Source organism: Cyrtonyx montezumae, unplaced genomic scaffold, assembly GCF_038088225.1.
Source record: "Cyrtonyx montezumae isolate F1298 unplaced genomic scaffold, pur_monq_1.0 scaffold_43, whole genome shotgun sequence".
NCBI lineage: Eukaryota > Metazoa > Chordata > Aves > Galliformes > Odontophoridae > Cyrtonyx > Cyrtonyx montezumae.
In genome coordinates this window covers 746,090-762,965 of record NW_027072049.1, presented here as the reverse complement: position 1 = coordinate 762,965, position 16,876 = coordinate 746,090, and the positions used below count along the sequence as shown (strand labels likewise).

The following is a 16,876-nucleotide window of genomic DNA, read 5'->3' as shown; positions in this document are numbered from 1 at the left end:
ACTCCAGCTCACTGAACTTGCTGAGAAGTACCTTAGAGAAGACATCACACCCCACCTTCACAGGGTAAACGACATCACGGGTGTACTCCCAACAACTGCAGAGGACAAAGGACTTGCAGCTAGGCTGTGGGTATTCGCATTGTAGTCAGTGTGGATGCACCCATGATTGACAGCACTTGAACAGAGGTATCCATAATTATCACTTCATGTCTTCATTTACAAGGACAGGGAGAACATACAACACAACTGAAATGGACAGGGCAAGACAGAGCTACTCCTCCCCTGAGCATGCCCTCAAGCAGCTGAAGAACTGTCCACAATACTGACACAGAAAAGCCTCAGTAACAGATCAAGAACAGTCCAGTAGCAGCAACTGAGAAATATCCTTTACAGGATAAAGAACAAAGTTCAGTGTGATTCACCTTTAATCAGTACAGTTACAGACTAAATTGGTACCACCAGTCCTTTTGAAATAACTTCTATTCCAAGTGGTGCAGAAGACAAGCTACACCAAGCTTAAATGTCATATCCAAGAGATGTTATCATCTGGTAAGCTATACCTGTGACTGTTTGTGCTGGATGGAAATCTGTTTTTGGGAAGTGCAGGAATGCTCAGTGTTCCCTGATCCCGTAGAAGATGGGCTGCCTTGCTGGGCCTGCAAAAGAAAGTCAGGGTATTGTTATATGCCCCTCAACATGATTGCTGGTGCCCATGCAGATACACTTATCTTCACATGGGAGGTGTAGTCTGGCCTGGGTACCATACTTTTAAGGTTTAAGAATGCTCTACAGATTTAGTTTATTAACACAAGAGAATCAGCTGCTCTCAAGAAGTCTGGCCCAACCTTCTAAAGGACAAAGCTTTTAAAAAACCTAGCATAAGGTTCATTCATGCCAACTGAGATTAAGTTAGGCCAAAGTTTACTCTTCTAAAAGCAAGGCTATACTCCATTCTTTTTGATTTTCACAATCGAGTAGGCACTCATACTATCATTTTGATCCACATAAGATTTTTGAATTGTTAACTTAAAACTCAACTCATTTTATTAACAAAGCCTGGGACCTAGAACTCTTCACAAGGAAGAAGAACTTACCAGAAGATGGTAGACTTGGTCATCAATAAACCAGGCTGCACTTGAGCTCCTTCAAATGCCCCATCCCTTAACTAGAAAACATCCCCTGGCATTCAAGTCCTTTCAGAGCTGCTCACCGAGACAAAAGTAAAGCAGAGGCCACCTCCCCTCTGTGCCAGCTGCTCATTCTCTAGCCGCTGCTTCGCCAGCATCACCGACATCAGCGTTGGCAGAGCAGAGTGATCCTCCTGTGGTTCCTTTGCTGTGCTGCCGTCTACCCCATACAGCGGCTGCTCCACTCGCCGCTGTAACAGTCAAAAAAAAGACAATAAACTTTTTTTTTTCCTTTTTAAAAACTGACTCTCTGGCTCTGCCAAAACTGTTGTCAGTGAAGCAGCTGCTCAGGAACGGGCAGGCAGCACGGTGAGGATCTGATCGTTCAAACTGGATTCCCAGAGCATTTGTTCCAATGTCAAACATGAGAAAGAAGATGAAGTTAGCAATTTAACAAAACAACAAATGAACACACAGGACAGAATTCCTTGTCAGTTGACACACACCCTTCCTCCGTGAATAACTGTATTTTGGAGCCAGTGGGGCAAAATATGTCGGAGATGCAGTCGTCACAGTACACTGTAACTTTGCTTGAAGTTACAATACTTTGTTTATTGAGGACTCGTTTTAACACTATCAGTTGTCACAATAAATTGGTTACTCCGATGAAGTAAACTAAGTCATAAATGCTAAATGCAGCAACCTAACCATGCACAAGATCCAGACATCATGGTAGCCTCCTTTCTGTCATTAAGGCAGAGATAAACCACTTGCAAGATTAGTAAAACACTGACACATTCCTAAAAATCTTTACAAAGATGTAGAGCATCTGTAAGCGTCAGCTACCTACTCATACAGTGGACTCATTTTCCAAAGGTGAAGTGGGGTTCAAAAAGAACAAGAGTTATCTGAGCTACGTTGATTACAGTACTCAGACTTCAAAAGCCAGCCCATGACCACTGGGACCTGGCAACCTGGGTAACACTCATCTAAGTCATCCCAAGCCGTAACTCCAGGCCAGGCATACAGCACAGAGGAAGTAAGAAGTCAGGTCAGGCTCCAGTTTCTCTTCAAACCTAAATTACAACATGCAGCGTGTTTTCTGCCTAACATTACAAATGTCAAGAGCACACTTTCTTCCCCAACAGAATGTCTGTATATGAGAGCAACCTTACAAGAGGCTGAAGACCTGCACATCCTCCTTCTGATCAAAGGAGAAGAAAGGCAATTCAAAGCAGTCAAGAGATTTGAAGACAAGAAGCAACAACACCATGCCATTACAATTCCTCTGTAAGTTCTCCCTGCAGAAAATTTCCAGTACAGCATACATTAACTCACGGGTTTGGAGAAGGTTTGTCTCACTGTGAAGGACATTTTAACACTGCTCTCCTCAAATACCACACTGACACATGCAATGGATAAGATATTCCATCTTCTCCAGTTTTCACTCATTCCCTCATTTTCTGATCTTAGCTCAAACCATTGTTATTCAGCTTGTAAGAAGATGACAGACCTTGCAAATGCACATAATAGTTTGTTATGAATATGCAAACATTGCAAGATCAGCTCTAAGAGTAGAGAAGAAACACAAAGAGCACCTGCACAAGTGGAGAGAAAAACTGACCTAACTCAAACTAACTGTACCTTCAGCCTTCACCACATGAGAAATGTTCAGCTCAAGCTTTTACCTACTCAGTATATAGAAGCAGAGAAGAAGAAAGGCAAAGGAAGAATCATCTGGTCCCATCATAAATACTTGTAGTGTATCTCATCAGCTGGAATAAAGAGCTGTCCCTGCGTTCAGAGATATTCTTTCTTTCATTAACTTCTCTTTAAGGAGGAGTATTAGTGAATTACTAAGACAAGGATGATCACTTAAAGATCCATTTTATTCTTGCAGATATCCAAAACACCTAGATGCACATCTGAAACACTCCCATAAAGCAGCATTGCAAAGTTTCAGTATCTACTAACATATATTGAATTCAGGGTTGGGATTTAGTTCAGTACACATTCATGAGCTGTGCAAAGGTCTCTGCAGAATAATGTAATCAGTGAAGTCTTTGCATTTGGTTTTCTGGGTACTAACCTTTCCCATAATGCTCTGTAATTCTGTGACACTCAACAAATACTAACAGATTTTGAAGAGGGGCGATGGCAATGTTCAAAACTAGAGATGAAATACCACAGCCTCTGAATGCTGCTTTCTAGTTGGAAGAATTTTCTTTAGCTTGTGCTAAAACAGCTTAAAAAAAGTGGTTATTCCTTCATATTCAAATTGTGCAGAAATGCTCAGACAGCAAAAACAAATTATTTAACAAAAAATAGCAACAGATGTTCTTGTATACACATCTCCTTGCAAGCTTTTGCTAATGCTCCTCACAAGTCATATGCACAGACAGAAGGAAAAGATCTTCCCAATCTTTCAGTAGACTCAAAGGGTGAAATCAAGATCAGAAATTCCACTGTACTGCTGCTATACAAGCATGTGTGATACTCCCAGTTTCATGCGGAAGTTCACAAGTCACACCGGATTGCAAGGTAACTGCAATTATACTTTCTTTTATTAAGGACAGCAACCCATCCGTAACCACACAGTACATAAAAATACTGATTGGCATGCTTTAAGCTCAGATTGTCACATCATTTACAACTGGACTGCAGGATCCTAGACATCTAACTTTGCTGCCCAAACCCAGATTCAGATATAAAAGAAACCACAAAGCACAACAGAATACAAAACAAAACAAAAAAAAAACAACACACACAGAGAACTGATTAAAAACCAAGTGAAACCACTCACCAAGAGACCCTTCCTTCCTGTTCAGAATATTTTATCACCTGCCTGAAGCACAGCCACCAACATCAGCCATGTGCCACCCCCACCGTCCCCATGGAGAACACTTACCGGCAAGGGGTTGGATAAGGAATGCTGCGGTGATGATCTGGCAACTGGTGGCACACTTCTACCAGGACTGGTTCCTGGGCCACTTCCCCCAGCAAACTGGCCAAAGCAACAGATTTGATCATCAGTAATTCCACAGAGGTACTGTACTTAAGTAAATTTAACAGAGAAAGAAGCAACACAATATTAAAGATGAAGCCACGCAGGCTCCAGGGACTCACTTAAACAAACTGAAGATAAGCTGGGAGGAAAACTTTAAAATTTCATGTGCTGTTTTCAAAAAATAACAGCAGAAGTACGTACTTCAGACAAACATTTACATTTGCACTGGGTACATTTCTCATTTTAAGACAAAAGCCAGCTTGTTGCTAATGCTTGGCAGCACACTAATTATTTACTGTGCTGAATTAGGAATTCCATTCCCTGTGAGGACGTGGGACTGTGTACCATGGAAGCACTTGTGCCAGTCGCTGTCGAAGATGAGATATGTAAGCAGCTGGGCAACTGGTCTAGTCGGTACAGGAATTGTTCCTGCACTGCACAATCAGAGAATGGCTTGGGTTGAAAGGGACCCCAAGGATCATCAAGTTCCAACCTCTGCTATCTAGGCAGGGCCACCAACCTCCAATACACCTCACTTATCAAAATCTTAAACAAGGAAAGAAACGAGCACTAATAAGCAGTTAATTTCTGACTCCAGGTTAACGAGTAAGATAAACTGCTTGGGGGAGGTTCCAAGCACAAAACCTGTATTAAAGTAGGTTTGCAAACTAAGAACTCAAATATCCTCATCCAAGATCCAGGTGCCAGGGGAAACTGGCCCACACTGACATGACTGCTCTTTAAAATTAAAAACCAAAGCTGCTTTATCAACTGTTCAAAGAGAAACTAACTGAAAAACCAACTTCCAAAAAATCTCCCATCCCTTATCACATTTGAACGTATCAGGTTAACATCATCAATCAGTGACTCCAAACTGTTATTTAATATGATAGATCAGTAACAGCAGTTACATTACAGCCCTCCATCTGCAGATTATGCAAATTCAATCAGATTTCTCCAACTATCTAAAGATGCTTACCTCAAAATAGTCACTAATTTTATGTCCTCTAGGAGTGCCTTTTCCTAAAAAGAAAAACAAAGAATGAAAATCAAAGAGTTCATATATATATATATATGTACATATTAAGTACAGAAATTACGTAGTAGTTTTCTTAAAACTATCCTATGCTTTGACAGTCCACTCCCTGTACTCCTTTAGGTGCAGCATGGATTGTAACAGAAGCTTCTAAAGAACAAAAGACTGCCCCAGGGTAACAGCTCTGTGCGGTCGTTGGGAGGGTTTAGAGTTGACAATTCAATTAACTCTCAATTCCAAACATGACAAATCTAATCAAACATCATTTGTACTTGCTGAAGGACTCAGGAAACACAAAACCTCTTTGGACTTTTCACAGTTCTCCAAACTTTCCTTCAGGATGAGGGCAGAGCAAAGGGTGCTTTTACCTCTACTTTACTCCATCACCTTCATATAAATTACTGCACATTAGATTTCTCACAAGCATTCCTGTAAAAGTTAGAGATAACTAGCAGTGGCTTAATAGCACCTTATTAAAAATTAGCCCTTCTCTCTTATTGTAATATTATCAAAGCCATTCTGTCAACACAATCCTCAGTACTTTCTTTTGAAGAATAAAAGAAACAAATCTGCCCCTATGCCCATTCCCTACAAAATCCGAACTCGGACTGAAACGCTCTGGTTCTCCTCAGTACTTTGAGTCAGCACTGCCTGCTTTATACTCAAGTACAGTTTGTTCCCTATTTGTTATGGTGAGAACCTACTTTTAACAAAGCAAGCATACGTTTCAAATAGGCAAGAGAGAGTACATCCTGTATTTTGAAGTCTGGCTGCAGTATACGTAGTGACATGGGACCAGAACAACACTGCAGAGATGCCATATTAAGCCCTTGGGCAGTCTGTCCCATAAAAATCTAATCATTTGGGCAAATAAGCTGAAGATGAGTGTTTTCCTGCCAATAAGGACAACAAGGCTCCCAGAAGAGAACTACACCATCACAGAGTAGCTCACAACATGCTGCCTGACACACCCTTGAGAAGAGCCATCAGTTTCCTAAGGCACTGACTGTGCAAAACGTACACAAATTACCAACCATTCAGAAATCCTGCAGCTGGGTCAGGAGAATGGATTACCTTGACTGGTCTCATATGCTTCTGCTTTCCTTTTTCTATTCCGCTGGTCATTCTGTTTTTTCTCAGGAGTCTGTTAAACAATACTTCAAAATTAACATTTCTGCAGTTATTCCAAAGTTTAAAGAAAATGCCAAAACACAATAATCTGCTCCATATCCCCAGTGGCCATTTCGTTTCTCTGGTGCATTTGCTTCTACTGCTGGTACTTAAAGAAACAATAACTCTCAAAGAGCTGCTACCTTTGGATATAAGCACTGCAAAATGAACAGAAAGTGGTTAGAAATCAGGTTAACTTCCTCCCCACCTTTTCAGTTGCAGTATACCAACCTCACAGTTAACAGAATAAATTTACATTAAAAAAAAAATAATAAAACTATCTGTGCAAACCATTTCAGGGTGACTGCAGAAATGGCACAAGGGGTGTAGAGTGGCTGAGAACAGGACAATTCCCCTTCCTGAAGCTGCTTGCATATGGCTGTAAGAAGTTATAATAGCTCTATCCCATCCATTGGGGCACATCTGCAACCTTGCACAAAGGCAGAGCTCCCTGAGATAGCAGCAAGGAGAAAGCTGCCACAGGTGCAGCACTTCATCTGGATTTGGTTTGTTTTGCATCTGTTCTCAGTAAGGTGAGAGCAGAAGGGACCCTGGCACTGTGCACTCTGCATCATCAGTCACTTATGTGGCCAACACTGCTGATATCACTTGGAAGCAGAGCACTGGAAGCAGCTCACCAAGGCTGATCAAGGCTGGAAAGAAAGATGTTTTGTCATTTCCATCACCGTGCCATTAAAAAAAAAATCATTTGGGACCCTTTAGGATAAGAGATTTCCAAGGCTTTGCAATCGTTTCAGTCACTGCTAAACTGTAGCCCAGGGTAGGAAGAAAACCACAGTGTGCAAAACAACACTGGGGGAGGGAAAGGCATGGGCAGAAAGTTTGTGGTAAACCTAAGCTCCGTGCTCTTTGGAAACCAAAGTCCAAAGTACTCTGTTTAAGACCTCTGCCGAAAGACTTGTGCACAGTAAGCACAGAAATCAATCTACCTCCTTTAATAGGATGGAAAGAATAAAGCTGACACAGCCAGAACCCAAACCCGGCTGTGTCCCCAGGGGATGCTGGACACCTGCAGTCCCACATCACCAACCAGGCCATCACTGACACGTTATCTTGGTAAGATGATGGAAGGGCTGTTAAGACAGAGGTGTGGCCATTGTGACTGCAAAGCACTTTTTAAAATTGAGAGACTAAAAACCTCAGTAACAATCTAGAGACTTGCTGCACCAGCTCCTGCACGTGTACAAGTGAATGAAAAAGCCTCCTCAATGCTGAGTGAAGATCAACTCATGTTGGAGTGACTGTAACAACACAAGCTCCACATTACAGCCTCCATGGAATTCTAGGCGTATTAATGAGAGTCAGTTTCAGTTGTTTTTCCACTCAAGAACATTTATATAACCAAAATTACACACAACATTATCTTTTATAGACTGAAAAGCCAGGAATGGAAGATTTGATTATGTAAGCTTGGTCAATTTAAATCATTCCACGCAGTCTGATCAAAAATCAAGTAAAATAAGGCTTAATGCTCAATCTTTCACTCTCAGTTGTACTTACTTGTATGGATATTTTGTTCTTGAGAGACTTAGCTTCACCAGACACATCATATCAGTACTGCCACATAACAGGAGGAAATATGACCCACAACTTACCTGGCAATTGGGTGGAAAGGTCTTTAAAACCATAAGAAAATGGCCCATAATTTGAGACATCGCTATACAGACGTGTGATTTTAAAACACAAAAAATTAACTCTCCAATTCATTTTACTGCTGCTTTAGCAAGTGTTCAGAAATAGCTGACGCTAAAGCAGTGAGTTTAAACAGGGACAAAGGATCAATTTTCACCTCCCCACAATTCTACAAAATGATTCATAAAAATGCTCAGCTTCGTGCAAATCCACATTTTTGATAGGTAAGGCAAACTTTTCCATTAATGCTCTCCGACTTTTTGTTTGGCCAAAACTTTATCCAAAACCCACAAACAAATCACAATGCAGCTGAAAACAATTTCATAAGCTGAGTTTTATGAATACTGTGCTTTTGGGGGTTGGGTAAAATTTTTCTGCTACAGTGGGAAGCTTCAAGAGGAGCTGTTTCACAGCGTGGTCCAAAGGCAGCACTCACTCCCATAGAATTCCTTTTCCATTTCGAATTCAATCGTGTTTAACACAAACTGGATTACTGTCAGGGTTTGTGCCCACTTACCTCCAGTTCTTTATCACTGAGAGAACCCACGCTGCATAAGCTCTGGTTGGAAGACTCACTATTTAATGGACCCTAGTGAAAAACAAGCAAATAGAGTTAGAAAATTTCCCTACAAGGCAGATACACTCTATAACACATCACATCTCTGGGCAAACTATGCTGCTCTAAGCCACGTGGGTCAAATATCTACACACACGGTAGTGCACTAAAGAACTCCACAAGTCACGAGGAGCAAGACTGAAGCTGGGCAGCTTTTAGTATTTTGCCTAGGCCTTTGCAAGCATGTATATTTCTGAGTCAGTTGAATTCCCATTTAACCACAATCGCAAAGCAGTCAAGGCAGTATTCACAACGGTCTAAGACAACCAACTGGCATGAGAAACAATACTTCTCATCTGTTGGGCAGCATTAGTTCAAAGCTCAGTTCCCTGGGCAAGCATCTGCTTGGCCTTGGCTACAACTTTAGAGGCAAGGCATCCATTACTGATAGCACATGCTGGCAGCACCACCATTTTTAATTTTATCTTTAAATTTATTTTTTTTTCCTCTAGGAAAGTGAACAAGTGAAAGTTGCGTTAACAGCAGTAAAACTGTCACCCACACGACAATCCCTCTCCCTGGACTACTTTATGGGCCCACAGCTGAACTGCCATAAGAACAGTTGCTCCCACCAAGCTAAAGCACAACCCCAAGAGGCTGGAATAGATTTATCAAAACAGTATCCAGTTACCTACAAGAGTCTGACTGCATCTCTGCAGGCTCTGCTGGATACACACCTTCAGCTTTAGGTATCCAAGCATTTTTGAAAATTATTTTCTAAAAAATCTCTTACCAAAGTTGTTTTTAAAAAAGAAAAGTGAATCATGCAAAGTCACTGTTTTAGCCCAGCGCTCTGACACAAAAGTGTCCTCCCACGGACCGAACTTAAAAATCTAGACAAATTTGACAAAGATATAAAAACAAAATCCACAATTACCGATGGAATGTATTAACGGGAAGAATGACATGATAAAGCCACCTCTCCATTAATAACTTGCAAGCATCTTTGCCTGAAGATTCATTCTATTTTGGCATTCTTATTTTCGCAGTAACCACTTCCCACCAATCAACCCTTCCTCAAGGCAAAGCTGCTTCTCATTACATGCTTGACCAGAAGACTTAGGGGAGGGTTAGCGCAGAAGCCTTAGCACCCCCAGAAGGATCCCACAATAGATTATTTTTGAGGATAGCAGCTCTCTTCCTCACATACAAAGAAGAAAACCAACATAAAATGAAGCTTGTGACACAAGCTAGCTATTACTAATCCCTTTTCCAAGCAGGCATCCACACCAAGCAAAAGTTCTGTTTACCTTCTGTGTGACACTGCGAATATTAACTAGAAAATGTGTTCCTCTTTAAAGGACACACTTAGATGCTTCAAGGAAAAATAAAATAAAAAAAAGAAATGAAACAACCCAGCAACCTACACTTGAACAACTCACGAAGCTCCGTGCTCAGGAATCTCTTTCAAAAGCGAATTACTTCAGAACATGACAGATGATACTCTTTAAGCTTTACTATTACAGAATCAAGGGGGTTGGATAGGGGCCCTTGGAGATCATCTAGCCCAACCTCCTGCTAAAAGAAGTCCCATTAAAGTAGGCTTCAGGAACCAACTCCCTTCAATTCATTATACAATTAGCTCAAGGCACTACACCTTGTGTCCTCAGTGATACTACAGCCTAAAATTTCAATGTTTCCTACACTAACAACCAAGCTTTCCACACTACCCCATCCCCAAACCTCCCCACCGTGATGAAGCACAAATCTCACTGTCAGTACTTTTGGTTGTTCCAGCCATGTATTTCTTGGCCAACAGGACTTAACAGAAGTGGCAACACTAACCTTAACCACATCTACAGGAAGCCCTCATTGATAATAAGCATAACATCTTATGGCAAACATGACACGAAGTTCATCTTTTCACCCATGTAAAAAGATTGTTTACAAACTACACAAACACTGTCCCCTCTACAGTCCTTCACTTTCTCTCATGAAATTAAACCTCAGCAGCATGTCCGAGACATCAACCTTCTGTGCAAGTGTGAAAGCTTCATTAGACACAAAGCATCTCAGCCAATTAGCATTCGCTGGTCTCAGACGGACAGGCTGAGGCTCTGACACCACGAAGATGAAAGTGAAAGTTGTTCCCACGTTTGCTTCAATTTCCTTGCCTCCATTTTGCACATGGATAGCAAATGACAAGAACAGCTGCTCCCGAAATGCCACATTTGAGCTTTTGAGGAACACTGCGGTTGAAGGGATGTCCTGCATGGGGTTGACCTGCATTGCAGCATAACCTGTCATAATAAGCTGATGAGGCCATCTGTAGTTAGAAACAATCCTAAGATTTTTCAGAAATCCAGGTTTAAATTTGTGCAATGGAACACTATGATCTGGATCATAAGCAGCCTCAAAAAACACCTAACACAAAATCTCTTTTTTTCCCCCCTCGAGACAGCTATCTGTACTATTCCATGTGTGCAATCTACTGTTCTAGAGGAGTTGGAATGAAACACTTCTTTGCCATCAACAAAAGAGCAATTCCACTTTGATTACAGATGTGCCCTTTACTGTAGAACATCCCCTAGAAACCAGACTGACAACATCATAAAACTGAATTCAACAAAGAAATAGAAATGGTGAAAAGGAACTGAGTACTTTGTCACAGCATCAGGAAAGCAAAGTTTGAGAGCTGTCTGTAACTATCTGCAAGTTCACTGTCGTATTTACTGGTTCTGTGAACAAAGGCAAAATCCTCTGCAGGTGATTTTCATCCTAATTCCACCAAATGAGTTCCCACTTCCCTTGACTGCCTTCAAGTAGGCCTTCAGCTTTTATTTCTTTTCCAGCAAAGCATTAGGCCTATCTTATAGGCGAGAAGCTAAAGCATCTTCTTCATGTCAAACCTAGCAAAAAAGACTTGTTCTGAGGTATTCAGACTATGAAGACAGTGCTCATTAGAACGTGTTGCACTTGAAGCAATGAAGATGCAGTACCCAGGATGGTTAAGAAATATGGCCTGAACCTCACCGCTGCTGCTCTTCTCACACAGTTACACAAGATGGAGAAGGGAGTTCTCATGACCTTCCAGCTAGATACCTACTTTCACACACAGCCTCTCATTATCAACACTTTAAAGCAACAGGTTGAGGCACTGGATATGAGAAGCTATACATCTGCCCTTCATTTAGCAGTGAGGGAGCGTGTGTGCGTACTAAAAAAACCTTCAAATTTATGTTTTATCATTCCTGGCTGTTTATATTTAACTCAGCAACTGACATTGGGTAAATGTTCAGTACTTAATTTAGCATACCATTTTAAGTGGTCATGACACAAAAAGAATTAAAGGAATGAACCTGAATTTTGGAAAAAAGTAAGCAAGCAGTGGCAAAGAATACTACCATTGCAATATAGCTTGGGAAGTAGCAGTAGTGAATAAATATGCAAAAGTTCACATAGGAAAGGCTTATGAATTTTATTTCTCAAGTCATCTGCAGCGGCATCTGGCTTTTCTAGCAGTCTGCTTTAGGAAAACTCTGTGCTTCCCTGCTATCACTTTCAGCCCACTCCTCATCAAGGGAAATGGCAATGGGGGTTAGCAAAAATTTGAAATACATGGGTCATCTGAAAGAAGCTAATAGTTCCTATGGTGTGTACCCAAATAACAAGTGTAAGAACAGCACGCACTTCCTCCTCCGTGAGGAATTTTTCTGAGATAAGCTGGCATGCTCTTTTCCCTTGTGATTCACCTTCCAGCTGCTCTAAGTGGCCTACCTATGCTCAATAAAACCTCCATGTTGAGAACTGGATGCGGGAGCAGCAGGCCCTTTCAAGACTCCCACTCAAAGGCAAGATTTAAAAACCTGTCCACTTACACAAGCTACTCAGTCATTTCTCCCTTTGCAAGAGTCTTGGGAATGCCACAAATGAGGCACAATGGCTGACGGTTCAATACAAACAACTCAGCCTGATAATAGATCCCACTGCACCTCCTGTAACAAAGTTAGTCTGACTCAGGCCTCCCTTACCTACCTCCTGTTCAAGCCTACATACTACCTCGCATGACTTGTGCCTCTCCAAGCTCTCAGACATGATGCTTCAGGCTTGTCCACACCTCTTCCATTGGGCAGTCTCCATTTTGTGTTCTGCATCTCCTCATACTGGAAGAGAGCTCTAGGAATCCAAGCTGCCTAGCTGGAGTTTCACGTGTGGAGTTACGTGTGTTGCAGAACTCTCTTGCTAACTCAGTGGCGGAGATCTGCTTCACTACCTCAGGCCAATGCAGCCCAAATTATTCTGAATTCTGCAGCAAATCAAGAGATTTCAAAGGGAAAAAGTCAGTCCTTTGTCCCACTAGAAGTTACTGCTGACTCCACACAGGCTTACAGCAAAGTGAAATGGTTTTCCATTTCCAACTGTTTAAGCCAGGTTTAAGAAATGTTTTCATCTTATTTCAAGATTTACTGAAGTGTGACAATTAAAGCCTGCCTTATTAATGGTGCTTCTACAAAAGCTCAATGTTAACCAATGTTATGGCCAATAAGGAAGCCCCCGTATCACCTATACGTTGCAGGTTTTTCTTTTTGCCATGAGAAGTTAAGCTACCATCAGCTGTGCACAGCTACCCTTCCTTGTATACCACAGGTAAACAAATTCACAACAGGATTTGCTTGAGTTCCATTACATCTTGAGGGTTCTCTTAGAAAGAAAAGAAGATGGTATTTTTATTCTACTGACAGCAAATTGGACAGAAAAATCAAACAGCTCAACATGAACCTCAGTTCAGGGGCAAGAACAGAACTGAGAACTGCTTCTGAACTTCAGCAGCTAGACAAAACTTTTGAAATAAGTAATACTGCCCAAAGAAGCATCCAAACAATGTTCAGCTATCTGGTGCAAAGTCCTGGCACTTTCTGTGGTAGCTGATAAATTTATTCCTAAGGTTCAAAACTCTTATTAATTAGTTCATCTGGCAGCATGTGACACCTGTTGGGGACTATCACCATGCAGCACTGCTTCCTTCCAAAGAAAACAATTATGCTTTCATGGTAATTCTCAACTTGGTTAACTTTTGTTACTGAAAACATTGCTATGTAGACTACACAGCTGGCAGTTAATGAACTGACCAAGGCTTTCTATTCTAAAGCATCAGAGAAAGGGTAAAAAAAACACAAAAACAAAGCCATGAAAATATGCTGCTCTTTGTCATGAGCTATTCCCTTCTTGAAGGCAGATGCTCGGCAATATAAGTGACACTCTTCAGGTTACTTTCATTTTCCTCTTTGTGATACCTCAAAGAGGGGGGAGCTGGAGCAGTAGCTACCACCAAGACCAATGCTTCCTCAGTCAACCTCTAGAAACACTTCAGCCTTTCTAGGTTTGCACCACTTTGCTGTAACACTCAGCTTAGTTTGAAGATCATTTAACACTCAACGTGCAGCCAATTTTCACAATGCAGACATGATCCAGCCTGGCTAAGCTATACGTAAACACACAAATTCATCCATCACAGCTGCCTATTCCAAATCCTCAACCAGCACAAGTCTCCAAAAATGACACCTATCCTTGGGAGCTAACCCACGTGGTACCTTAAAGCCAGCACGCAGGCATGGGGAAGTGAGACAGAAGGTGAGAACAGGCAAAACTAAACAACGTCATCTCCAGAAACAAACTACTTTTTGCCTTCTGTTCCTAATGACCCAAGGAAGGTGCCCAAGATGACTAGTCAGAATGATATTTCAAGTGAACAGGCTTAAATTTCCCCTGTATATGTAAACACAAACTAGACCCAGATAAACAAGAATGCTTGTTGATGTCAGGCAGTCACATGTTAATTCAAGGTCTTGCTTCGTGAATTTGGGGAAGAATGGCACTCTACCATATGGCAGGAATAGATATCTAAAGCACTGCTGGCTTTCTGAAGCTATCTAGTGACCTGGATGCACCACAAGGACTATAACAGTTGCCTAGAAACATTCCTTGCTCATAAATTCCACGTTAACTCCCAGCTTCTAGAGAAGTATATTCTCCAAATATTAAGAGAATCCATCACAGTCTTGCAATGGAATTTTGAGGCATTTAGGACTGCAAACAGCCTCAGCCATTGGGTTGTGCCTTCAGTTACTGCAGGAGGTGACAGCACACAGCTGCTTCCAAAACAGTTTAGGATTTCTGTGCTCTACTACTGTTACTGGAAAGCGCTCACAGAATCCCGTGACTGATAGCTAGAAGCATTTTCTTCCTAGTTTCTAGACCAAAAACTTATTCTTGATCAGCTTCCTTTTATTCATTCTTAGAATTCGGGCAGATATTCTTTACTTGTAAACTCAACGGAAAAATAGGCTTTAAAGCTGCAGTTATAGTAAGGACACAAACTGCACGTTAGTTTTACGCAGGCTCAAAACATACCCTGTATTTCTCAGTATTAAAGAAACCTAACTGAGCACACTGAGCAGTACAACAAGGCAGTGGAAGGCAGGAAGCTCAGAGCTATAACTGCCTGCCACATTCACCCAATAGGAGAGCATCTAAGAGGACATTTCTTCCTTTTATGCAATGAACAGCAACAGAATACCTTCTATCCCAGGAGGATGTGCCAGTCCCAGTCCCACTAGATGGCACTAACTTACTCTACGCAGCTTTCCTTAAACATTTAATTGGAGAGAGCTAAAAACCTTGTTGAATCATACAAATTGTATCACAGCTTTCCCAACACATTCCCTTTAAGACAGTGACCTACCAATGCCAGTGCGGAGCATGACGGACGGAGACTTGGGGGGGTAGGGAGGGAATTTGAAGCACCAACCTGGGAGGGAATGTAGTATCTGAGATTAATATTGCAACCAAGACTTGCTGCAACATACTAGAGTCATGCTAATTCATACCAACGGTTGGCTGATCTATTGCAAATCAGCAAGTATATATAAATATATATTGTGTAATGTAACAGTTTACTGACCAACACAAGGTAATACACTATACTGCACAGTCACAGGCAAAAACAAAACTCAGTGAAGAGCTTTGCTCAAAGTGCGCTCTACAAGAAACGAGGACTTATCACTTGGATATGTTTTAATTTAAAAAATGACTTTTCAGTATTCACCCGTACAAAGAAAGGGTTCAAACTGTTTCTAGACTGTACATATAGAAAACAATTCAGGCTTGCTTTCCTATATCCTTTAAAGGTCATTCCTTTAACAGGAGTAGATCCTAAGGTTTTTCAAGAGCACTGAGTATGTTGGCACTCTTTTAAACAAAGGCAGTCTCTATGCTTTTAAGTCTCAAGAAAGTTGTTGGACTTCATTTATAATTTATACTGGTAGCTATGCTGGGGGGGGGAAGAAGCAAGAATCAAGCGGAAAAAGTGCATAAAAAGCTGCAACTTTGTATAAAACACCTTTCAAGATCATAACTATGTTATAGAGCATAGACTTGCACTTGTAAAAGCCATGATTAAAAGTCTTAACAGTGGGAAAAAGATGAAAAAAAGCCCACGCTCCTACGTCAGTAACTGAAGGAGTTACTCCTTAATGACTTTAGTGTTAATTACCCTCACTACACTGCTTCAAAACTGAATCTTTTACTTCTTCATGCTCTCTTTCAAGACTTAACCTTGTTTGAGTCCTGACTGAAGTACGTAAACTACGAACTCAAACTAAACCAATTTAAAGTTCTGATTTGCTATCATTTTTCTAATGCAAATTGACAGCTTCTTTCCAAAACATTACTAAGAGGCTTCCAAAAATTCCATAGCAAAGATGGTGCTTTACCTTCCACCTTTCTGTTGTTCAAAACCCAGCACCTTCATGAAAAATAAACTCCTTATCACTGACCTAGTTTAAAATGAGTTCTGCCACCATTTCATTGCTCAGAGAGGAAATCAATTAGCACTAGCAACAACATCTGGTGAACTAATAACTTAATGGTAGAATATTAAGCAGCCACACAACTAAGACACACTTGTTAGGTGTCTTAGTCAAGAAAATCAGCTACTGGATAGTTTTGAAGTTGCACATGAGGACAAAGATGGGATTTACCAGCAGGCTGTGGATCACTGATACGGGGTAAGTTTACCTTCAAGTACTTTTTGGTGTGTACCATGCAACCAAGTAAGCACACAATTTCAACACACTGTACCCATGAAGAACCGGATGAACAAATTCCTGAAAATATTCAGCCTGGTTACATGTTGTATTAAACACAATCAACTTGAAATTGTATCTAACAAGGGGCCAAATCCAATTCCCAAATGTGTACTTGGAGAAAGGAAGATACAGGTAAGATTCCCAAAGACAAAGCTGTCTGTTTTTTGGTGGAGTGCAAGC

General features: G+C 41.1%; 1 protein-coding gene across 4 annotated transcripts in view; it reads right to left on the bottom strand.

The window, feature by feature from the left end:
• Positions 1 to 16,876, bottom strand: part of TLK2 (tousled like kinase 2) — a 41,270-nt gene that overhangs the window by 21,790 nt on the left and 2,604 nt on the right. For 2 of the 4 annotated variants that reach the window (XM_065747246.1, XM_065747247.1), the window contains exons 3-9: positions 15,292 to 15,357; positions 8,511 to 8,582; positions 6,245 to 6,314; positions 5,114 to 5,157; positions 4,036 to 4,131; positions 1,211 to 1,378; positions 561 to 656 (exon numbers count right to left, since the gene is read on the bottom strand). In XM_065747246.1, the coding sequence (XP_065603318.1) occupies positions 561 to 656; positions 1,211 to 1,378; positions 4,036 to 4,131; positions 5,114 to 5,157; positions 6,245 to 6,314; positions 8,511 to 8,582; positions 15,292 to 15,357 (612 nt within the window). The remainder of the gene's footprint in view (positions 1 to 560; positions 657 to 1,210; positions 1,379 to 4,035; positions 4,132 to 5,113; positions 5,158 to 6,244; positions 6,315 to 8,510; positions 8,583 to 15,291; positions 15,358 to 16,876) is intronic. The other 2 variants (XM_065747249.1, XM_065747248.1) reach the window with 2 other exon arrangements.